Consider the following 25,919-nt stretch of genomic DNA (forward strand, 5'->3'; position numbering starts at 1 on the left):
GGAGCCGTTTTTACACATTACTGTACTATTATTCCGATGGTAATCCGAGATGCCTTTTTATTTTTCACATATCTCATTGTGTGCTTGTCTTTGAGAATTACGTCCTTTGATAGTGTTTTATTTTGCAGAGACTGAGACTCTGAGACGCATCTTTCAGACACGATAACTAAGGTCTGGATAAAAGCAATCAAATATCAAATATTAAAGCCTTTACTCAATCTAAATATAGTTTGCAAGTTCTCTATTTGTAGAGTTAATTCAATTATTTTAAAATATGTAAGAGAACTGATTCATTTTTATGAGATACGTTAACCAAATGTATTGTTTGTTTTAAACTATTCACACTAACCCAATTCTGAAAGACTTTGGGCACTATGTAAGATGTAAATAGAAATAAAATGCAATCATCAACCCACATTTTATTCACAACAGAAAACGTATCAAATGTTTAAAATAGAAAATATTACTGCTTTAATAAAATATGAGCTCATTTTGAATTAGGTGTGAGTAACAAAAGGTTGGAAAAGTAAGTGGTACTAAAAAAAAAACAGCTGGAGAAACATTTTGTAGCTCATTAGGTCAACTGGGAGCCGGTCAGTAACATGTCTAAGATCCTCTTTTTACACCTGAGTTTCTCAGAATTACAGCTGGATGAAAATTAATTAATCTGTAAAAAACCTGTTTGCAAATTGTGACCAATTTCAGTGTAATGTTCCTCTACATAAATGTAATGTCTGTAAATCTTAGCAAAATCTAGGGAAATCTCTGTGGGCAATGAATAAGGCTGGAAACCAATGTTGGATATATGTGATCTTCAGGCCATTGGGCAGTGCTGCATTAAAAATGGCCACAATTCTGTCATGGGAAGCACATCGAATAAAACAAACAAAAGTCTGCATGTATGGGGATATGTATATATATTGCCTATGGATATATAGTTTACACATCTGGAAAGACACCATTGGTACACAGTTCTTCGAGCATTCCAGCCCTCTTATATTTCAGCAAGACAATACTGAACTGTATACTGCATCTAGCACAACAGCATGACTTTTTAGTAGAAGAGTAGGTAGTAAGCTGGCCTGCCTACAGTCCAGACCTTTCACCAGTTGAACACGTTTAAAGCGTCAAGAAACAAAAAGTATGTGAAAGATCAGCCAGAACTGTTGGAACAGTCAGAATGGGACGACTTTACTCTCCACTCCAGCAAGCTGGTGTCCTCAGTTTCCAGGTGTTTATGGACTTTTTTGAGAGACACCAATTTGTTTTGAGACGCGTTGCTGTTTTTGCACAGCTGTGACAGACAGTTTTGAAAATAGGAGTCAGGTGACTGCTGCTTAAAAATAACAAAGTTGTGCATTTGCTTTAAGATCAAACATCTCAAAGTTGATGCACATATCTTAATGCAGTAGCTGTGATTCCATTTGAATGAGTTCACTAATGAACAACACATCATTGCAATTTGCCCCCTTATATTATCCACCACTCCATTTAACATTTTCTTACTTTTTCAGGTAATTTAACTCATTTTTAATTAACCTGAACGACTTGGCAGATTAAGCAAACACCACTTATTACTGTAATCATGTCAATTTTTACGTCTGCTTCAGCATGTGTGTATGTAAAGCATAAGACAGCGTCATTAGAGCTCTCTCTGGCTGATTGTGGCGTTACACATGCAGTCAGACTGTACTAAATATGATTTTTTTTTAAATGCAAGAGGAAGGTGAATAAAAGACCAACCAGCACCTGTTTGTCAGTTTTAGTTAGTGTCGAGTCCTAAGTGAGCATGTCTGGAAAGCATTAGCATTAGCAAAGCTGAAACGTATGTTTGTTTGTTGAGTTGCTTAGGTCTTGTTTCATTGACCTTCATGTTGGTCAATGAAATCATCTGGTTGTAGTAATGTAATGTAGATTACACTGTTGCAGTGTGGGAAAGATTATGTTACAATTAAATAAGACAAAATAGATGAATTCGCTTAGAAATATCTACTCATTTTGAAATGTCTGGTTAAGCTGGATGAAAATCAACTCGTATCAGCTTCATGATATTTAGGTTTACTAACTTCTGTGAATCTGGATAATTTGGGGGTGTTTAACATTGTTAATGTTCTGTTGAACATGTAAGGTTACAAAGCTTAATACTAAGGCACACCTTAGTACACTCTTCCTTATTCCTTCCTAAAAACTGATGGAGTCCCATATGTTTAATGTTTAATCCACAGTGGGGTTCTCCCCTTGGTGGTGGTCCTGAGAGCAACTGATCTACCCTATAATAATAATAATAATGATAATAATAATAATAATAATAATAATAATAATAATAATGTCAGTCTTTAAGGGTCACATAAGCCAAGGTGTAAGTCCTTTGTGAAACACTGCTCCCCACCCTGCCATCATGTGAGTCATTAAGGTTACAAGGGTCAAGTTGTCATTTTGGGTTCAGTCGCAAGGAAAGGCATCTCAAGACGGCATCATCGGTGGCTGAGAGCTTCTGTCACAGGCAACATAACAGGACAAGACTGAGCTGCACATCTGCACCCAAAAGAGAAAGGATACTCTTTTAAGCATGCTAATGGTTTCATCCTAAGGGGAAGATGAATAGCTTTCATGGGAATCCATGGCGCCATGGAGGGCATTATAATGTATAAGGAAGAGTGTAGGTTTGTAGAACATGAAAATATACCAGAACGTGAAATAAAGCCAGAACCGTACCAGATAAGTGTAAGTTTGGAATTAAGCTGTCGAATGTACAATAATAATAATTCTCTCTAATGTTGTTATCTCTCATTGCTCAGTGGGCTCTGCTTTGTTCATTAAGGTTGTAATAGGTCAGCCGTCTAGCCAGCAGGCTCCAAATCATTCCATTTTGGCTCTCAGCCTCCACAAAAGTGGACAAAGAGCGAAAATAATCAAGGAATCAGTGATTTTTTTTTTTCTCTAGAAAGGCGCAGCCAGTTCCTCCATCAGCAATTTTCAGAGAGATGATATATGCTGCATAAGAAAAAAAAGCAGGACCTTGGATGATCCTTTTACCCTGTTTCAGCCCCATTGCCTGAGTCAGCTAGTGCTCGCTCACCATAAACTGCCACTTTTAATTTCCCCACGCTTCGCCCACTTGGCTGCTTATCCTGTGGCCCTTCCTCTCTCCCCAGCACAGAGTACCTTTGAGTAATTCTGTGTGTCCAATCTCCACCACCCTCCCCCCATTATAGTGGCACACAGCCAGAAAATCCACGCTTTTTCACCCACACTCAACACCTTCTCCTCTCAGTTTTAGGATGTGACATGTTGTTCATGAATCATCTGTTTTGGAGTAACTTTGCAACACCTGTGCCTGCTTGTTTTAGTTTGTTTTGATCTACATTTTTTCCCCTCGTCTGTTCTTTTGCAGACTTTGGAGGCGGTGCTGAACTTCAAGTACTCGGGGGGAGCAGGCAAAGTTGAAGGCTACTACAGGGAGCTGTCTTTGGGTGTCCATGTTGATGTGGAACCTTCAGTGTTTTTCACCCGAGTCAGCACCCTCCCTGCTACCAGGTAACTATTAAAAAATTGTATAGCCTTTCTGTTTTTTATGTTTATTTTACTGTAAAAATCAAAATTTTTACATAAAGAAGTTTATCTAAAGAGTGAATGTGGGGTCTGCAGAGACTGGTGGGCTAGTTTGGTGAACAACAGGATAATAATGAGAAGATAACCATTTATTTTTATTGTACTGACATACGTAGTACAAACTGTCCCACATCGCCTCAAAAGCGCAACAAAACACAACGCGGTAAACTTTAAAGTGGATATGAAGTGCACAAAAAGGTATGAATAATAAATTACAGAATGAATGAATGGTCATAAATAGTATCGTAAATAATCATAATTTCTAAATCTTTTGCTGGCCTATTAACAGAGATGGGCAGTAGCGTTACTGTAATCCAATTACTTTTTTCAAGTAACAAGTAAAGTAAGGGATTACTATTGCAAAAACGGTAATTAGATTACCGTTACTTTCCCGTAGGAACACTGCGTTACTAAAACTGTAATCTTTTTTTTTTTTTTTTTTTTTTTTTTTTGCGAGAATGTCTCATGACAGTGACGTAAGCGAGTGCGACATTCGTGACAACAGCTGTCTGCAGATCAACAGTGGATCATATATCGAGTGCAGGAGAGAGTATGAGCGTGCAGCGTTTAAAACGTGGAAGTACTGACCTTACTTTGAGTTTGATTCCATAAAAAGTGACAAAAACATTAGCGTCCGTTGTGCGTGGGAAGAAGTTAAGTCTGAGTTCAATGGTTCTTCCTCAATTTTTGATCTTGTGACTTTCAACTTCCATGCAGCTTTTATATCTTACCGGGCTATTCGTGTAACCTCATCATTCAAACAGATAAAATAACAATACTAACTCAACATTAGCGACTGCAGTCGCAGACAAGCAATGAATAATAACCTATCACAGAGCTTCCCTTGTCACAGCAACTGTTGATAAATCTCATTTTTAAAGCTTCATTTTGCGTCATACACAGTTTTCTCTCTTGATTTGGGGAGCAGATACTGACATTCTCTTTAACCACTGCAGCAGCAGCCCTGCTATGACACTATTGTTAACCAAACCCGAGGACATAGAGATGATATTTTCACAGATGGGTCAGATAGGAGCAGGCACACTGAATGGATATTCATGGCCTCACATATCCTCACCCATCCTCACCCACTTTTATTCCCTGGTCTGTCTCGCTTCACTTTACTATTTTAGTTCCCCCAACTGTCGTGAAAAAACTCCAAGCAAGGGAGACGGATCATAGCAGAGTAATGGCCACTTGAGGTGAATCATTAGCAGTAATAATATCTGCAGTTTAAACCATCAATCTTGGCACTGTGCTGATAGATGTGCTGCACCGACTGTTATACCATCACCCTGTCATCACAGCCCCCTCTCCCTTATCTCTATAGCACCCTTAGCTCTCTCAGCCTCACAGCTCTATTATACAGTATCTATTGGTTATCAACTAGATCTGAAAATATTTGAAATGTGCTGAAATTGAAAGGTTTAGAAATGTTTCAGTAGACTGAGTCTTAAAAACTCCTCTAAAGTGAACTAACCTTTTTCTTTCTTCTTATGGAGAAAATTTATTATGGCTCAATTCCACATTTACTGACTCAGTGGGGTTTATATCTTCAGTCCTTGGCCCTCACCAACCCAAAAGCAAGGTGCTCAAAAACCGCAGTGCATATTAACGTGCAAGAAGTCTCCTCACCCACAGACAGACTGTACTGTTGACATAATGTGTGAATATTTGGCCCCTTTCCATGTTTGCATGGAGAGTCTCGTGCAGAGCGTGCTGTATTTTATATCTGAGTTGCTTAAGGTAAATTTAGGATTGGGATTTTTAAATATATAATAAAGATATTCATAAAACGTCTTTAGCACAATACCTTGAAAACTTGGCTAGTACCAAAAACTAGCATTAAACACTTTGTCAGATTTTTCTTACTCATTGAGTGATCAGAACATTGAAATTATTCGATGTGGTTAGGATAGTTGCTTTTAAAAGTGTTCATTTATTGGAATGAGAGGGGAGATGTTCAGAATGAGTGTGTCCCAAAACTCGGCCTCTGTCTTTACCTTTAGCTCTTTCTCATTCTGAATGTTTAAAGCCGAGTTTTGGGTATTTCTGATTTTTATGGTGGAATTACTTGTAATAAGATCGTCTCTTCAGCCATCAGATTTTCTTTTTAGAGAATGATCATCCTCAACCTACAGGACCTACACTGTCGTCAAACGTCAAATTATATCAGAAACATAATGATTCTCCTTCAGCTGCCTGTCGTTGCTCTCAATTGCAGTGCTATTTTCAAAGAGAAATGTGCACAAACCCTGTGCTAACGCTCTATGAATTTTGTTACTACATCACTTCCTCATTGCCCTGCATGCCTGCTCAGCAGAATGATGCTCTTTCATTGAGTAACTGTTGTTAACTTTACTCAAAGAAATATGGTTAATAGAATTAGACCAGCCGCACCTGCAGGCCTAATTACTGCCAGACCTGTTAAATCAAATCACTTAAATAGAACCTATCTGACCAAGTGAAGTCATCCAAAGATCATTAAAAGCAACACATCGTGCAAAAGTTAAAGAAACTCAAGAACAAGTGAGAAAGAAAGTATTGACATATATCAGTTTGGAAAGGGTTAAAAAGCCATTTCCAAGGATTTGGATTTGAAACGGTGGTAAGCGTGGCATCCATTGGAGAGTTAAAAGTAAAATCTGTTACTGACCAGAAAGAATACAAAGAGTAGTAAGAGGAAATCCCAAAAAGTTGATTCCATTCATCTGAACAGAAACATTTCGTCACTCATCCCAGTGACTTCTTGAGACTCGAGAGGATGAGGAAGAAAATCAACATTTTGGGATTTGCCTAAAAACATCATGATGATCCCTAAAACTGTTGAGAAAAGATTTTGTGGACTGCTTAAGCAAACTTGAACTTTTTGGAAGGTTACATCATGTGTAAAAACTAACACAGGATTTCATAAAGAGAACATCATGCAACAGTCAAACATGGGGGAGGTAGTGTGGTCTGGGGCTGCTTTGTTGCTTCAGGACCTGGACCACAATTGAGGGTACCATGAATTCTGCTACCAGAAAATCCTGCAGGAGAATATCCAGCTATTAGTTCATGTCCTGAAACTCGGGCTCGTATTGGTATATGGATATAAGTTTAATTCCTACGTTTTTCTGTATTTTACTTATTCGCATACTATAGATGAAAGTTTGTCTATGTGGCTAAATCTGACATATTTACATGATGTATTTAGGTGTGAATGTCGATTAACTTGAATTGTCCTTATAAATAAACAAACTTGGATTATGCAGCAGACGACGATCGGAAACACACGATCAAGTCACCCTCTGAATGGCAAAAAAGCAGAATGAAGGTTTTGGAGTGGCCTAGTCAAAGTCCCGACTTACAGTAAATCTAATTGAGATGCTTCCTCCACAGCGATATGAAAGAGTCATTGCCGGTAATTTCAAATGCTTGATTGCAGTTCTTGCCGCCAAGGGTGGCACAACCAGTTATTAGGTTTTAGGAGGCAATTACTTTTTCAGACAGGGCCAGATAGGTTTGGATAACTTTTTTCCTTTAATAAACGAAATGATCGTTTAAAAAGCGCATTTTGTATTTAGTCGGGTTAGCTTTGTCTTCTATTAAAACGTTTCGATGATGATCTGAAATATGTAATTAATATAAAAACAAAAACATCAGGATAAGTGCTCTTTTTCACAGCTCAGCAAACTAGGTGTTAGATAGAAGTCGGTGCCGCCAACTTTCCTTTCTTACTGTGTTAATAACATGCAGCACCAAACATAGGGGGCACCTGTGTTTGAAACGACCTTTGACCATCCACTGATGCATCACTGTTACCATTTAACACTCACAGAGTAAATAAAAGCACGTCTGGACCTTCTAAGACTACCTCTACAAGGCTCACAGATGAGGGATTGAGATAGTTTACAATAAATATTTCAGACACATGGGGCTCACAGTGTAATAACATTTATTCAAAAACCCATTGTCTGCTTACCCATGCAGAGTCCACACACATTCATTTTGTTTGAATTTCTCCTGTTGAAGAGTCAGCGTTACTTGTTCTGATAAGCACTATTGAATTTTTAAAAAAAGAGAAGTTGAGAGAATTTGGAAGTGGTGGTACGAAACTGCTCAATAATACAGCAGCTTATCCTTACGATCTGTTTTTCTGTTTTTCTCCCTCTCCTCCCCTTCCTGTCTCTCTACTTATCGGTTCCTCTTTATGTCTCTTAAAAAGAGAAAGAAAACCAGGAGAAATCCTCCTTATTTGTGTAGTAGTAGAGCAGCCGCTTACATCAGTGTTTAGTCTCCACCGTTCTCCTCATCCAGTCTATTCCTTTTCATCATCATCTTTTTTACTTACTTTACTTTTTTTTTTTTTTTTACTTTTTCTTTTTTTCCTGTTTTTTCTTCTTTCTGCCCTCCAATGAATTCACTATTGGGGAAACACTGGTATTTAATGATTAGTGGATGTAAACAATATCAACAGATAAAACAGTGCAGTGTTGCTTATTATTTCTCTTTTGAACTAATAAAACAGTTAACTCAGGCCATGTTCTGTATCAAGTTACATGTGAAGCAGACTTAAAAGGGAACCATCACATAGTTCACATGACCACAGTTTGTACCAATGCTGATATAGTAAATATGAAAATTGTATTTCAGAACCAGTATGGGGGAAAAAAAGCTAAAACTAGTTAGATTTGTGTTATTAATGCCCAAGTAGTCACCTTCATATGGCTGTGTAATTAATTAATTCAACTAAAGGTAGCGCTTCGTATTTGTCAGGTATAGTATATAGTTCCTTCCTGGCATCACTGTTAAATTCAGAATAAAACAAGACTTTTGTTTAGCTGGTAAATTGCTGTATGGTAAAGCTTTTGATTTTGTGGTTGTAGAATTCAACTAGTGCACCACTGCTGCATCTCTCTGCATGACTGTCTGTTATCTAAGTGTTGTTTTCTAATAAATGCATGACATTTTGTAAAAGAATCATCTCACCTGCTCCCAACAAGTGGGTGGCTTTGAGTATGGTTAATCCAGAATTGTGTGTTGCTGGATTGCTAGTGACATCAACTCATGAATGTGTCCTAGAGATGACTCGCAATGATCCACAGGTGCAGACAAAGAAGAATAAATACAGCTTTACAAAGATAAATCTGCTCATTACTCCATGCAGTTGTGATTCTTTCTCCTGTCTCTGTCCTTCACTGTTACTGTCCAGTGAGGCATGTTTTGTCACCTAGCTAGCTAACTGGCTCCCTCATCAGTGTTGGGTAATGTTTCCATCACGGCTAATAAGATAGCTGCCACCGTCTGCTGTTCACCTTTTACTGTCCTCCTTTGACTCCCTGCTTGCCTTTTTCACTGCTCACACTTTCACCAGCATGTCACCACCTGATATGTACAGTAATATTAGTGTTATAACAGCAGACCAGCAGATTACGCTAACGAGTTACATTCTGCTGTGACCTCTGCATCTCATTTACCACTCTACTCTTGTTCAAGAACTTTAACTCGTCTGTCTCTGTGTCTCTTTTTCTGAGTTATGCTGTTCTCAATGCAAATGAGAACAAATGCAGAACAAATGCACAGCATTTTAAATATGCTTATATCAAGTAAGGAACACAATGTGAATAAAGTGAAAAGTAAAATTAAATAAGTTTATGTCAAAATAAAATAGTGGCTTGCACATTAGGCAAATGTGCAAAAGGTCATATCTCCTTATGCATAGCCATACGCTTTAGTGACCTTTTATGAATTAGGGAGAAGCTTTTTTTGTCTCCTTCTTCTTCAAAATAAGATTAGGGGACAAAATCTGGCCGCCAACAAACTGATTTAACCTTTCTCTTTGCTCATAAGAAGCCTAATGTGAGAAATTTCACAATTTGTTTAAAACTGAGGGTTGCTGAGTGTAGTCTAGTCAGGCTTGTTTCTTGTCAGCTCTGGCTGAAAAATGGAATATTTTACTAAATCATATCAAGATCAAATACCTTGAAGTAAGCCAAATGAACGAGTACATGCTGTGCTTGACAACATCATCTGTCTACGATGTGAAAGCGTAAAACTTAATCACCCTAAATTAGTGGTTATCAAAACCTTCTCCTGGCAGGAGCTCCCTTAAGAAAATGAAAGCTGGACCCTCCCAAGACGATCACCCACCCGTCTTTTTTTTTTTTTTTTCAAATCAGTCTTTAATGAAAAAACGACCAGGTTCAATAAGCGTTTGGGGATTTTCCAAACATAAATTACATTCACTCAACTTTATACTTTGTCCTGATTCTCCTCTCCCCATACACCTCAACCCCCCATGGCCGGCCCCACTGCAATGGTTCTGTGCCTAAAATAACACGACATGATTTCCATCTCCTTTTGTTTCTCGTTCGGTAGCCGAGCGATTGTTAATCTGTTTCAGGTGCTTTGGCGTTAATGAAATTAACAGCAGGTGCACTAGTGGGGGAACAATGAGACAACCCACGTAAAGGCCCCTGATGTCCCCCCCCACCCCCATCTTTTCTTCGCTAGTTTTGTGTTTTTCTGCGGTCAGTGTCACTACTGGTAGCATGAGGCGATACCTGGACCCCACAGACCGGTATCTGCTCCTTCGTGCAAGCAGGAACAGGATGAGCACTGCCAGGATCATATCAATAGAGGGATACACAGATCTCAACAGGCTGGGCAACAGCGCCCCACGTGTTATTGGGAATCGGGATGAAGTCCTTGGACCCATTGTAAGATCCTCCGGTGGTGCAGTGGGTCCTTAGTTCCTCCTGGTGGAACCAAGGACCACCAGGCCTCATGTGGTAAGAGTATGCAGGTAGTTCCTGGAAGAACTGACTGGAACCACGGTTGCCTGACCTAAATCCAATAGAATAGATCTGGAAAGAATTCCAAAAGGACACTATCTGAGGATTATCCTGACATTGTCAGGCACGTGGGGGTCATACAAACTACTGAGTACCATTTAGAGTTGCTGGACTTCTCATGGACTAGCCTGCTGCATCATTTTTTCACTTTGGGTGTCTGGGAATTCTGTAGGTCGATCATTTTAGTTTCTTTCCTGACACAGTCCATATCTGTGTTTCCAGCATGACTTTTTCCCCCCTCTGCTGAGACCTGATGTCTTTTCTGTGTGTGTTTTTGTTTTGTTTTTTTGTTTTTTAATTTCTGGGAGCAGTGTCTATATATAATATTTACTTTTTACTGATATAAAATACGCTTTTATTGACATTGTAAACCCTTTTTCAATTGGTTATCTGGTTGTCAGATAACCAATCTCCATATTCTCAGTAAGCCTCCCAACATACCCACCACCATGCCTGCAGTTTATATTTTTTATAGTCTAAGTTAAATGCCAGTTTGAGTTTTCTCTATTCTACCGATCACATCTTATTTGACCTTTTACTCATAATGTTTATGACACAATTCAGTAGCGTTTTGTTCTTTTGGGCCTCTTCAGAGTGAGTTGACAGATCTCTTAAAGAATGTGATGAATAGGCAGGATGTGTGAAATGCTCAGTGATCCATACTTTACAGGAACCTGTTAAAATCCTATTCACTTAGCACTGTGTTGACCTGGAAAAATGCTTTGCTGTTGAGGAGGAAAATTTTATGGACGTGCATTCTGTTAATCATGCATAGTTCAGGCTACGTCACATCAGTGAAAACGGTCGTTGGAAACATGCATGAGCAAAGTAATTGTGACAATGTGCCTTTGAAAACTTCAAACTGGCTTTGGTGCGTCAAGCTAGCTGTAAGACAGGGATAAAACTGCAGTAGGATGGAGTCAGTCTATCAATTTTAGTTTAACTGGATCAAGTTGGCCCTTACATGCAGTCTGTTTGTGATAATACCACAATTGCCTGTGATAAATCTCAATTCTGTTGTGGTATGAACCAGGGGCAGACTTGCCAGCGGTGGCGTGCACAGAAACCACACATCAGGCTGAGAATGGGCCCCATCTAAGTGGGGAAAATTCATCATTTAGAAATTATAAACAGATGCAGCTTGTTCACTTCATTAATGACCAGCATAAACAGCATAAATTTGTGGCTCAAAAATAAGGGAACAAGTAATGTACTTAAAAAAAATAGAATAGTTCAGGTTTTACGCATGTGTTGCTCTCTTAAAACAATGTGATAGCAAATGAGACGATACTGAAGATGGATAAATATGTGTTAATAAGTCTTCTGTTAGAAATTGTTGGGGACTGAGTGTGTGTGGAGCGCAGGATTTTAGCAGATTTTACTACAAACTGTTCCTCTGCATAAATCTGAATTCTGAGTGTAACAGCTGCCACGTACGATGTGTAAAAGAACACGAAACATTATTTAGCGTCAGGTCACGAGGCACCCGAGTGAAAAACCTCTCACATTCTCTTGTATGACTGAGGCCTCACTGAGAATATGGAGATCAGCCTCCACTGCTGGCAGATATCACAACTTTCTGGTAAACAGTAGGGCTGTGAAAAAGTTTTGACATCAGCCCTCACTGGGTATCATGTCGAAATTTTAATGTGAAAATTATTTTGGAGTGAATGAAAAATGTCAAGGAGAGGTGAAGTAAAACTCGGAGAGATAAAATCTATTTCCATGTGGAGATACTGTTAAAAAATTAAAATACGAGTATATCTCTAAAACTGAGAACATCGTGAAAAAGTTAAGTTTCATATTTGTTTTCAGCCTTTTTGTTGTCATTTTGATGATTATGATTTGTATCTTATGAAAATCTAAAATCCATTGTCTCAAAATTTTAGAATATTTGCTAGGACCAATCAAAAAAGGGTTTAAACCCCCTTGGTTGGGCCTCTTTCACCACGAGTTACTGCAACAAGCAGCAGGACATGGAGGCAGTCGGTTTATGGCACAGCTGAGGTGTTATTGCAATCCCAGTTGCTTTAATAGTGGGCTTAATTTCAATACAGTTGTATTTATATAGTGCCACACGACAGAAGTTGCTTCAAGTGCTTTATATTGTAAGTCCCTACAATATTAGAGAGAAAACCCCAACAATCAGACGACCCGCTCTGCCTCCGGCAGAGCCAGGTTCATGGTGAGGCAGCCATGACAGGACAGAAGCCACGTGGAAAAGTTCATTGTGCACATAAGAAATAGTGTCTAAAATCTTTTCTCTATGCCAAATGCCAATCGCAACACTGAGTGCATGGACGAGTCAGAGGGTGATGGGAGGAAGACAAGACAAAAGGCAAAGATTCAGTTTGTCCTACCAGATTGTTCCTTTACCATCAACGCCTTTTTTAATGTGGTCTATGCTGTACTCTGTGAACATCCAGCCTTTTCAGCGTCTTACCCTTCTTGAGGAGAGGAGGCAAGCTGTGATGACTGTCATCTGGACAGCTTTCAAATCAACAGCCTTTCTTTTGATTGTGGCTGCATGTGCTTAATTAGCACCAAGTACAAAAAAAAGACCTTTTTCATGATATTCTAATTCTTCTTTAGTGTGTTTTCTGTTGACTGTTTTTTTGGCAAAGGATTGTTTGGGCTTTGATTTTAATTCTTTATGGACATTGTCCAAATGCTGACAAGACATTTAGTGTATAACAAATATTCATTGTGTGTTTAATAATCTCAGTGGTTAAATGTGGACATAAACATGGAGTCAGCTGTCCCTTATTGCTGGCTGCTGTAGCTAAAAATACCCCTTCAGTCGCCATTACATTTAGTGTGCAGGGAGTATGTCACGTTTTTGTGTCAGACTAGGTCTGCAAAATCAGCACGTATTGATTGCAATTTGCAGAACTGACTGAGGTGTGGGCCCAGCTCTCACGATCTTTGCGTTTTTGGTTCTCGCAGTGTTATTTTTACCACCCTGCTATCTTGCCTCAACAATGTCCCCAATCACATCAAAATGACAAACACTTTGATTGAATAGTTTTTTTTAAAAAGTCGACCCATTATACTTTCTCATTTTTTGACACGTAAAACTTCAAATAACAAAGTCAGATACAAAGTAATCCCTGTGGGTTAAAAGGTCAGGCTTCAGACTGAGCTTTTTCTAACCACTCTGTCTCAGACTCTCCTTCCCCCCCCCCCAATTTGTCTTTCTGTGTGATGTCAGTCGGGGGATTTTCTTTATGACTTTCACGGCTCTGGGAGGGAGATCACCTCGTGTGTTGTTCAAACCTTTTTGTGAGGGGAAACTAATCAGAGGAAAGTTGTCTTTAAGGGAAGTAGCAGCACCGAGGCCCATAAATAAAGATTATTTTGAAGTGAGAGTCATGCAAAGCTACTCTAGTGCAGTCCGAGGATAAAAATATACAGTTGCAAAGTAGGATGTGTCCACAGAAAATGGTACACATTAACTATATATTATATGCTGTCGTTTAACTATATTTGTTTGCTTTACAAAGCCAGCATGACCTAGCTTTGAACTGAGGTTCATGCAAAGCCAAATATTTTAAAGCATTTCCAGCAGAGTCCAAGAACACAAGAAAAACAGAGCATAAAACAACAGTTGTTGTCCTTTTTGTACCTACAGAGTTTGCATAGTCTTGCTTTTTGTGGTCGTGGTTTCAAAGAAATATGTGGCAGACTGGGAGAATTACTCTTCTGCAACAGGGTCCTCTTCAAATGAGTAGAATACTGACCTCGTGGTTCATTTGTTAGTGTTGTGGGGTTCTCGGGAATAGGCAGTGACAGTCATTAACTCACTGTACTCTGTTCTTTGGCACAGCACCAGGTGCACTGAAAATGATCTGCTGTTTTTGCAGGTGTCATCACATATGCATGGAAATCTGTTGGTAGTAGGATGAAACGAATCCCTGCCACCTTCAAAACTTTAGGGTGTTGCTCCACAACTAAAGCAAGCAATCTATAGTTGTGAGTTATATTAAATGTATGTAAGGCAGCAGTACTCCTGTTTCATTAGTGAATGATTTGCTTTGTACACCACGAACAAAGAAGCAGGTTGGATGTGCGTTCACTTTGAAACGCTGGGGATAATTTTGCTCCCTCTCTGCTTTCAAAGAGGAATGTAAAAATTCACTGACTGAAATGGAGACAAATAGTTTGAAACCCTATTGGCGGATTTGAATTATTTATTCAGCTTAGATCTCTGTGCCCAGCGTAGTAGCTCAGAATACTTATCAAAATGATTCAGTGTTATGACTCAGTTCCCACTAGTTCAAAAGCATAATCTTTAGCTTTCGTCTACAGGCGTTCGGGCAGTTGTTGCGGCGACAGATCTTGAATGAAGTCGTCCAACCGCTGCGCAGAATCATTTCATCCTTTAGTCTTTTAACGCCTACAAAAATGTGTGACTTCACATCGTGTGCGCCTCCATTGCCGTCTGTTCTGTCACTCTACCTGGTGCTTAGCACATGAGCAATGAGGCTTGCGTTCTTAACTCGATGCCTGATTGATCTCCTTCGCTGAACAGGATGGCTGATAAATCAGCACCTCCCCCTTTCTGCCTGTTAATCACATCTGACAACGAAGACAACTAGACAATTAAAGGAACCGGGATAGGCCTTAAAAATATGCTCCTTTAATTGCCACGTCAGTTTATTAGGGACTAGGGAAAGCTCGACTAAAGCCTCCATTAACCGTGAGATTTAAGAGGCAAAGAGCTCGGTGGGAGGAGGGTGAATGTGAGGGATGATGGAACAATGGACTTCACAAAATTTTACAACACTGGTGTCAGTTCTGTTGTTCCTAGTTATAGTTTCTGTGTTCACTGTTTGAACACAGTTTGTTTGTTTACAAAGTAAAATGTCGGCAATGAATTGTAGGTCCTAGCTGTAATTTTTTACAGGTTTGACTCATTTATCATGGTTTATCGTGATCAACCAATAATGTGGTAAATATTGATTTTAAAGCAAATATCTGGCGCTATAATGTAAAGAGTCCAAATAATAGATATAATACCGTAAAGCCGTGAAGTTCTGTCACATTGTTGCTGTACGTCTATAAACTGCTTGTTTATGTAACCATATACTCGCTGCACTGGTCAGTGTGCTTCTGTTTTGCGACAGTCCTTCCTTTTATCTGTCATTATGGAGGGAAAAAAAATAACACCTACTTAGGGGTTAAAATTAACTCTTTGAAAATCCAGCATCATCTCTCCTGACTTGATCTAAATCACAAATTGGCCCTCTTATGATCTGCATGAGAAAAGCAGGCGCGGTATTATGTGGAGATGATCTGCTCCAGCTAGACCTGTGGGCCTGATGAAAGCACCGCCACCTTTGATGTTGTGACAAGGAGTGATGAGTACTTCACACCGTGTCTTCTCTTGATGTCGCGCTTTTGGTCGGCCCATGTATGTTGGCCTGTATTTTTAGAAGGTAATTTAATTTAGAAAATAATGAACTCCTATATGAATAAGCAAACCGTTGTATGCACAGGTTACAGACTGACTGCAGCACACAGATGATGAGCTTTAAGTTTAGCATTTGTGAGTGTGAATTATGTAAACCTGTGCAAAATGGAAAAAAGCAAGACTTTGTTTATGCAGCATATCTCATTCTAGGTGCAGCTTAAACTACCAAACACACGAGCAACAGAACCATATAGATAATGCAAAACTAAGTCAATTCATTTATAAGCACATTTAAAAACAACAAATCTACAAAAAATAAAACAACAGGAGTAATGAAAAATAATACAGATGACAGATGAGGAGAAAATGATGAGAGCAATTGAACAACTGACATACTAAGAGTACCTCCTTCACTTTGAATATAGAATAAAGATACAAAAACCATCAGTAGACCATAAAACAACACAGGAAGGAAATGGTATCGTATTAGATATATAAGCATTATGCAGAAGTAGATAATATATACCAAGTATTGATTTATAAATAGCTGGACATGTATAACTCGGGATTATTAGATAATATTATACTGGAGATAATATAATATAATACGTGTGCCATGATATTTAGATGCAAACTATAATATAAGTTGATTTTTCGATGTTTCTGTGAGGATGGCGTTATAGTAGAGTTTTTCCAGCACCCTCCTGGGACCTCTTCCTAACATTTGCAGCGTTTCTTAAATGCTAAAACTGCTGACGGCAGCATGGTGCAGAATATACAGTCACTTCTTGTTTCTGTGTCCACAGCACCCGCCATTGTCATCTACTGCTCGACATCTTCAACCCAACAGAGCACGAACTCACTGTCAGGGCCAAGAACAATCAGGACCTGGTTCTCCACGCCAGCGAATGCCAGAGGTGAGTGGAAGGTTTGACTTTTACAAACATACAGATATTTTCAGTGAGTCAAAACAAAACAATTTCTCAAGTTTATTTGGCTCTTTTCTTTCACCTGAGGCATTCAGGCAATATTTTAGGTCTTTCAGAGCTGGTTCACTTCACTGTTAGTTACTGCCTAGAGCAAAAATCAAAGTTATGAATTGACGTCCTGCCTTCCAGCTACTTGACTAGAACTCTGCAGGGCGAGTGTTTAAATGTTAATATAGGTGTTTCTTTTTCGTCTTTCTTATAGCTGCGTGTATTTGCTTATGGCCATGATCTGTGGGTATGAACATGTCTTTAATGGATTTGTTCAGCTATTTGTGAGTTGTTATATATAAACACACTGACTTGTAGGTGTAATTGCAAAATATTGTTGCGCTGCGCCTGGACTTCTGATTCTGATATAAACCTGAGAAAGTCTTGGATGTACCATTAAGTCGTCTGTATATTATGATGTATGTAGCTCAGTTACAATCTGCCTCGGTTATGCCAGAAAGTATGAGACGTGTGTAGGTAATAACGTCAATCGATGATTGCTTTGAGTGTTTATTTGTTATTGAACTGCATAGCTTATCCTTAAATATAGGAAAGGTAAAGCAGAACTTGACACGTGCATTTTCCCTCGGAAAGCTCTTTTATTTAATGTAGTGGTGCTGTGTTTTATTTATTTTACAGTGGGGGCACACTTTGAGTTTAAGTGGGCTGAACTAGTAACAATTTCCTTTCTTTCAGTGTAAATAGCATTTAAATCCTTATTTTCTCAATATAAGAAAAAGAAATGTAATTTCAACAGCACGTCTTACTTTTAGTACACGATGAAGAAATGTTTCTTTGTTTAATGAAAGAAATCTGGGACTCGATTGCACGAAACATATGTGTGAAACTACAGAAAAGGTGCTTGGGAGCTCATTGCCCAGACTGTCCTATAATTTTACTCTGGACACACTTTTTTTTAAAGACATTTCTATTGTAGAAAGTGAAAAAGCAAACTAAACAGGAAGACTTTTTAGTGGAAGTTTCAGTAGAAGGACAAGCAGTAAAATTTAGAAAAAGTTAAAAGTTCAACATGTTTTAGCCCCTCCATCCCGGCCTTATGTTTGATAACCCCATCCTGAAAGCTGAGATATTGTTCTGGGTTCTTTTGTGACCTCCTGGATGAGTCATTAGTACGATCTTGGATTCATTTTGTAATTGATAATTAGGCCGTCTACTCCTGGGAAGGTTGACTACATTTTCAGTTGTGGATAAAGCCTCTCATCGTGACACACTGGAGTCCCAAAGCCTTAGAAATGGCGCTATAACCTTTTCCAGACTCATAGATGTCAACCACTTTGTTTCTCTTTCATATCTGTTCCTGAGTTTCTTTTGTGCCACAATGTGTTTCTTTTTGACATCTTTTAGGTTACTTCACTTTGTCTGACAGGTTCTGTTTAAGCGATTTCTTCATTCAACACATGTAGCAGTAATCAGGCCTATGTGTGCCAAATGAAATTTAACTTGGCTTTCCAAAAAAATGATACGTTTTGTATTTGCTCAGGTTATTATCATCTAACATTAAAATGTTTTTGATCATCTAAAACATACAAGTGTGACAAATATGCAAAAAAAGGTTAATCAGAAAGGAGGAGGTGCTTTTTCACAGTAGTCTAATATGACTTTCTAGTTGATGTGAAATTCTGTGTATTTGAAACAGACGGCTACAGAATTGCAATTTTCACCAGTTCAGAAAAATGTTATTTTACCCTATTCAGTCACAAACTTATAGCAGGCTGACTGTGTTATTGCCATTTTATCACCATCTTGACAGATCAAAGCCTCTTTAAGGATGGCAACCGACTACGGGTGGCCACAGACCCGCTCCCTGTCTTTGAAACAACCATTTCAAAGGCAACAAGCTTGAAGTTCTTGCAATGGTCACAGTAATTATGACCATCCAGTGGTCCCAGCCACTGTTTATATTAAAAGGTTTTTTTTTTTGCTGCTGTTGTTTTGTTTCCTTGACAATGTTGAGACACACAGCGAAGAGCTCTGTGGCTCTCTTGGTGTAGAAGAACATCGCTTTGATTCCTTAAGCATAGATAAGTGTTTCTTCCCTCTGTAATATGGTTCGATTAATTTAAAGTGTAACAAAGTACAATATAAATGCACACAAATCTACTAAGTCAGAGAATAATTGTAATTGCCTACTTCCATCCCCACCCATACCACTCAGACATGCCAGCACATGTGCACATAAATCATCAGCGTCTCCTGCAGCTTACCTCGGCCTCACTCGCTTGTGTGTCTGTCTCTCTCAGCTTGTCATTTCACTGGAAAGTGGCAAATTATGATTCCTGTCGGCACTCTCTCTCCAGTGCAATCTTTGGTCATGAGCGGAGGTACACCGTTTGGTGACTCATAGGCCCTTCTCTACAGGGGTGGGATGTTATTTTCTGAGACGAATTAGGGGGTGGAAATCGGCTCTTCAAATAATCTTTCCTGGTTAGAAATGACTAGTTAAGTTCAACAATTTTGGGCTATTATTGTCTAGAAGGAGATAACTTCAAATTTCTAAAAGGAAAAAGAAAATTGCATTTTTATAATACCAGCAGTGTAGTGGGTTTTCATTGTAACACTGATGGGTACTGTTTTCATAGGGCTGTGTGCAGTCCAGCTAACGATCAAGTTTACCCAAAGATTCAGTTGTTTAAAGAACCACTTTTACCAGCAATAAGTTCAAGTAATTATTTTCTGTGTGATAATCCATCACATCATTGTGGAGGCATTTTAGCCCACACTTCTTTACAACATTGCTTCAGTTCATTGAGGTTCGAGGGTGTTTATCTGCAAGTCCACACAGCATTTTAATCAATTGAGGTTTGGACTTTGACCGGCGCGTTGCAGCAACTTGATCCTTTTCTTTTTCAATCATTCTGTTGTAGATTTGCTGCTGTGCTTAGATCCTTGTTCTGTTGCATGATACCGGAGTTCATGGTCAGCTCAGTCACAGTAAGGTGCCCGTGTCCTAAGGCTGCAAAACAAGCCCAAATCACCACCCCGCTACCACCATCCGTAGTTGGTATGAAGTGTCTGTGCTGATGTGCTGTTTGGTTTTATCCGAAGGGCATTGCAAAAAAAAAAAAAAAAAAAAAGCTTTCTCCTGGTAAGACTTCCAAACAAGCCGTTGCTATCATTTATGACCACAGGAGGATCTGTTTCGTTACATTTACGTCTCAATTTAAAGGCTTTCCCAATAGTTATTTTCATCATTCTTTCTTCTTTAAAGACCAATGTTTGAACTTTGTTGGCTCTCCAGGTGCTCCAATTACTATACAGACCCAAAACAATTATTTTACATTTACCTATAGGTGTTGATGTCAAGGGTTTTCTGCAAGTAATTGTTAACTTGAATAATGCCATATTTTGAATACATGTATTTAATTGAAAATGCAATTTTACCCTTTTCAGTCTCTTGGAAGAGATTTCTGTTCCAAACTTCCATGCTGGTTTTCCATTTACCACCCTCTGTGGAACAAAAAATGTAGAACTTACATGTTAGACTGAAATTATTATACTTATAAAAGATGCATGCATCCATACACCAATGATTGATTTGACCCTGGTCCTCTCAGATAGTGTAGTTATCTTTGAAAATAAGCAACTAAAACCTCAGAGCGGCTGTGTGAAGCACCAAATGCGTGTGCTCGGTGGTTATTCATAACTACTTGTAACTGAGACAATGTAAAAGAGAAACATGGCACACAAAGAATCCACAACTGAACGCTGACAATTCTCTACAGTTGTTCCATCCTTGCTTTCAAAAAGCCAGTCAACAAGTTAAGGAGAATCCTGACAGGTCCGCTTTGAGTACAGCGAACTATACAACCCAAACTTGGTGGGTTGAAAAGTTTAAACCAGAAATATAACTGTTATTGAATTAAGGTTTGTGATGCTGATTTTCTCGTATCAGTCTTTGTTTTACTGTATTTTCTTCTGCTGTTTAAAGTCAGGCCATCTGTTGCTGCTATGTAATTTCTTTAGTTGCTGAACTTCACTTTCTTCCATCACAGATGCAATCATAAAACCAAAGATATGACCTTAAATGGAAGTCAAATGCTCTGTAAAACACTGCCTCTTTAGAATCTGACAGTGAATCACTGAGGCAAACAAGTATCAAGTAGCAGCAAATGCTAGTATGTAGTGCTTTTCTACTCTGCCTGAGCACTTAAAGCGCTTTATACACCAGCCCCATTTACCCAAGCACTTTTTCATGCTTTCCGTCGAACATTCACGTGTTGATGTATGTATAGACTTGCACGTCTTTTCCTCCTTTGAATGGCATTCCATTTAAAGACAGCTATTGCCTTAGGCCCCACCAATCAGCATATCCGTCCCATAGATATTTCTCTTGAGGCCTGATATTTGAATTCATCAGGGAATCAGTTCAGAAGCAGCCTGCTGATTTTTTCACAGCATGCACTTATTTCCAGGTAGAGAATAGCCTCCCCAGCATCACTCATCCCCCATTCCTTGTTTGCAAATGCCTTTCTCACATACCCAGAGCATGCTTAATGCAGAGTGGGGTAGAATTTTGCATGCGGTGAGAAACAGGGCCACTGTGCTGAACCATATTGTGATCGTCTTTCCAACTCCATCCTCTGTTGACATCAGATGGCCCTGTCCCGTTCTATGATGAATGAGGTGTCAGGCACAAGATGTTTTCTGGAGTCTTCATCCAGGACTGCTGAAGCTAATGCTTCAATCTGACGTTTGCAGAAATGACTCTGTCAGTCATCCGTATTTTCCTGCTATGATTTTTAATTGTTTACATTGAGCCTTTTCAAAGCTACGCAAATAAAAAGTCATGAAAACCCCGCCTTGAGTGAAGAGGAGAAATGCAGTTTTTAGACTTTTCTAGACACTGAGCTTTTTCCATATTCATACACATTTCTGCATTTTCAGATACATGACATCCGATAACTTAGTTTCTGTCAAAGGAAAACACAGAGCTTATCGGTGTTGGAGAAGTTCAGTTTGTGACATGTGTAATCTCTTCCTGTGAGGGTGAGAGACTGAGTGCTCCTTTCATCTTCTCACATCATTCACAGACGTGTCTTACAAGGTCTTCATCCTCTTCATGGTCTTCTTTAATGGCAAATGGGAGAAAAGTGAAGTACCTCACACTGCGAATGCTCACTTTGATGTTTGGGAGCCTGAAAAGGTTCCAAAACACTGACGCGATCCCACCACAGTGATATCCAAACCATTATTTCCTCCCATTTTGGCTTTTAACAGAGAAGAACAGAGGAACGATAGTGTGTCCTTTCTTCTTTTTTGCAGATTTTCCTGGCGTAATATGCTCTTTCTCAAAACTATTCAAAGTGTGAGATTTTACAGGATCGTGCTGAAAATAGAATGCTGCTCTGGAATACAGTGAAATGCAAATTTCAAGCTCCGTTACTGCTACTGAAATGCAGACCTATACGTTGGTATTTGAGACTGAATTTCTAACTTGTAAGAATTGAAGGATACTGAAAATTATCATTGACCTTTTCCAATAGATTTTATTTGTTTTTTCTTGTCTTTTTAGTCTGTAAAACTATGAGCAAATTCTCAGCTGTCAGCAGTTAAAGGTGCTAAACAATCAAGATCCAAACATAGGTCAGGTCTGTCACTTTCAAACTTCAGTGTCACTCTGCACCAGTAGTTGTCGTCCTTTTTTTCAAACGAACTTATTCTCCAGAGGGTAAACGGTAAACGGCCTCACCCTCACTTTCACTGAGTTATGTTGCTAAGCTGAATTGTGGATATGTTGCTTTTGATATCATTGAAGATTTGAGAGGTTTGGAAGTACCTCTGGCAAATTATGAAAAGCTCCATAGAAAGTGAGATGCTTGTACAGCTTGTTGGTGAGTCCTACATCGTTAGGATAGCTAGTCCTGCAATTGGCACAAGCCTCTGTAAAGCTAGCTAAACTGCACAGTTCTAGTTGGTGACTGTGAAATTTTAATGGAAGGACATTTTAATTGACACGTCTGTTTTCTTTTTCTTTTTTTAATTTAGGTGCCCTTTTGTAGTTTGCTAGCACATACTGTAAACTCACAAAGCAGCTATCTAATAACATAAGCAGGTATAACGCTAAAAATCTGTTCATTTTTGCACATTCTTCATCTTCTGTGGTGTCAGTGTGGATAATTTTGATGGATTAAATTATTAAATGTGATTAATGGATTTGTCATTGCAAAATATAACGCAAAAGCGGTTTGTTAACTTTTAAATTCTCAGAAATTACGGCCATTTGAACAATGGCACTGTAAAATGTAGCTTTCATTCTTTAGTATTTTTCACCGTTTATTTTAATTATGGATTTGATGAACTAATGAATTCATCCTGTGATTACTGCATGGTAGCTAATCCCCCCAAAATGACGACACACTAACGGTCACTGCTCTGCATAAACGACATGTAAATTAGCACCATGCCCTTCACTTACTCTGTAGTCTTTGAGGAGGAAAATGAGAGATCCTCTGTGCTGTCAGGTGGATACAACATTTCTTAGATTCTATAGAGCAAATTATGAGATGAAGCAAATTGTTGTTAATATGAATAGAAAATAAGAAATACTGTCCAACATGTCACACTGAAAAGTCATTTTCATTTCCAAGATGAGTTCTTAAGCACTGTAATTACGTGGGTTTTATTGCAAGTCAGTCAGTTTGTTTGGTGACTGATTGTTTTGTGTAGGATGGGTTTGATGCACGTGTTGGAGCAGTATCTAATTATTGGAAATGGAGAGCGGAAGCCCTGAGGCTTCTGTCTATAGCTGTCATCTGGATGAATGTAACCCATTGGAGGAGGTCCGTGACCATCTCTTTTTCGTGTGATTCTTCTTACCTCATCGTCAATATCTTCCCGATTTTCTTAATAGTTTTCATTCCACAGTTTAGGCCACTGTGCCCAAATCTTACACTAATTGGAAGGTGGGTTTGAGTTTACAAATCAAAGGTTCAAATATTAGGAAAAATGCTGGATATTAAAAGCTGCACTATGCGTGTCAAGTTTCCCTTCAAGCCTTTACCTTTGTGTACATCTTGATTGTTTCTCTTGGACATTGGCACCAAGATCCAAATTTCATGTTATGGATCATCAATGGTAATGAGTGATGGGTCTGCATTTTTCAGCAGAAGACTCCAGAGTATCCACACTTGAGGCAGCATGATTTCAACAGTAAATCCACAATCATTGTCTTTTTGTCCTTGTACATTTATGTGTAAGTGTGTACTGTAATCAGCCCCGACAGTGTGTCTGAAAGAGGACATTCAAGGAAACAATCAAGTGTACTCTTGAGTTTTCTCGTTACTCATTAGTCTTTCATGTTTCACGTTTAACACACTGACAAACTGTTGGGCATTAAAGTGCAAGTGGTTACAGCAGTGCAGAGGTGCAAAAGGAGATGGACTTAAAGGGAAATCAGCCAACTTTAAATCAGATACATTTAAGATTATTACGGTTTTTATTTATGTATTTATTTAAATATTTTAAGAGCAGCCTTGGGACTTCATGCCTTCCGTCCATGTCTTAGAGCGAGAGGCAGGGTACACCGTGGACAGGTTGCCAGTCTGTCGCAGGGCTAACACAGAGACAGAAAACCATTCACACCTATGGGCAAATTAGACTTTCCAATTAACCTATCCCCACTAACTGCATGTCTTTGGACGGTGGGAGGAAGCCGGAGTGGCTCCACAGTAATTTTTGTTAGAATGACTTATTTTTGGAATCACACAGAAAAATCATCTGCGGAAAAATGTTTAATATTTCCTCCTCATAAAACGCCTCAGTTTTTGTACTGCTCAGCTCTGATCATTATCTGCAATCAGTATACGGTCATGTTGTTGGGTTTTGTTATTGTTGTCTTATGGGAGAGTAGTATTCACATCAGTCAGTGGATATTTTTAAAATCAGCATCATTTCTGAGGGCTGAGTAGTTTGCATGCTCCGAGCCTTGAAAGTCATCTGGTGTTTCTTTCCTTGCCAGCAGCAGGTTGCTCTCGGACCTTCCAACACCCACTCTGCATCAGCAGACAGCTGCGTCTCCTTGGAGATTTAAATAGGCCTTTGGGGGGGTTTACATCTTATTACAGAATCAACCTCCTGGCGCTAACTAGTTTCCACTGCCGTCCACCATTATGAGTGCTGAGCCAGCTCCGTAATAGCTGTAGTCGATCGTGTGGCTAGCGCTCACTGCAGCACTTTCTCATTTCTCGCCATCTCCTCCAGAGCCTTTTGGCTCTGCTGGATCGGTGCGCACAAGGGCAGACACGCCTCATTGCATGAGCTTTTTAAACAAAGCTTGTTTCCATGGTGACCACCTTTCCCCCTTCTTGTGCTACTTTTATGGCAGTAGAGCACATAATACATCTGCAGTCAGTTATCCCATCCCCAGCAGTCCTAGCTCAGAGTTTTTATATCATAATTTTTTTCTTTTCTTTTTTAGAAAAGCATTGAGAAAATACACATACTCATTATCTTTCACATCTATTAAAAGCACCTTATATCTGCTGAGGACAGAGCATAAGAACATGTGACCACTGACACGTATATTTGCTCCACAACCTGTTGTCTTTTTTTTTTTTTTTTTTTTTTTTGTCATCGTCTACAGAGATTTTCTTTTTTCCTCCTCTCACATTTTCCTGAAACGATACGTTCCCTAGGGGGCGTTTTAGCTCTGTTGCTGTCTGTGGATGCTTAAGCTGTTGGAACACAGAGATCTCTTTTTACATGTTGTTATATACAGCGCTGCTAGAACCACTCCATCTATCAGCCTCTTGTAGTTGTTTCACAGTCATTTTTCATCTTTTATTTGGTTATTAAAACGGGCTCTGCTATTCATACAGGCAGACATGGCGGTTATATGACTCGCATACGGTTTCTTCTCCAGTAACTTAATTAACCTTGATGTGACATTTAAGCCCTGCGCCCTCAAGGGATTATCCAGTTCTCTTACAGTAACACTTGTAATGTATTATTATTTGCAAACTGCAGCATCCTTGGTTCAACTCCAACTGAGGGATTAAATTGCACGTCATTCTCTTCTTTGCACTCACATGCCCTGCTGCCTCTCTTCACTGCGCTGTCTAA

The 25,919-nt window shown here is 39.1% G+C and overlaps 1 protein-coding gene across 3 annotated transcripts in view; it reads left to right on the top strand.

The window, feature by feature from the left end:
* trappc9 (trafficking protein particle complex subunit 9) overlaps positions 1 to 25,919 on the top strand; it is a 241,521-nt gene that overhangs the window by 126,814 nt on the left and 88,788 nt on the right. For all 3 annotated transcript variants that reach the window (XM_085395522.1, XM_085395524.1, XM_085395523.1), the window contains 2 exons: positions 3,395 to 3,537; positions 16,668 to 16,778. In XM_085395522.1, coding sequence (XP_085251648.1) covers positions 3,395 to 3,537; positions 16,668 to 16,778 — 254 coding nt within the window. The remainder of the gene's footprint in view (positions 1 to 3,394; positions 3,538 to 16,667; positions 16,779 to 25,919) is intronic.

This window comes from Rhamphochromis longiceps, linkage group LG22 (genome assembly GCF_057381845.1).
Source record: "Rhamphochromis longiceps isolate RC_006_pf linkage group LG22, R_longiceps_female_GT1.1, whole genome shotgun sequence".
Taxonomy (NCBI): Eukaryota; Metazoa; Chordata; class Actinopteri; order Cichliformes; family Cichlidae; genus Rhamphochromis; species Rhamphochromis longiceps.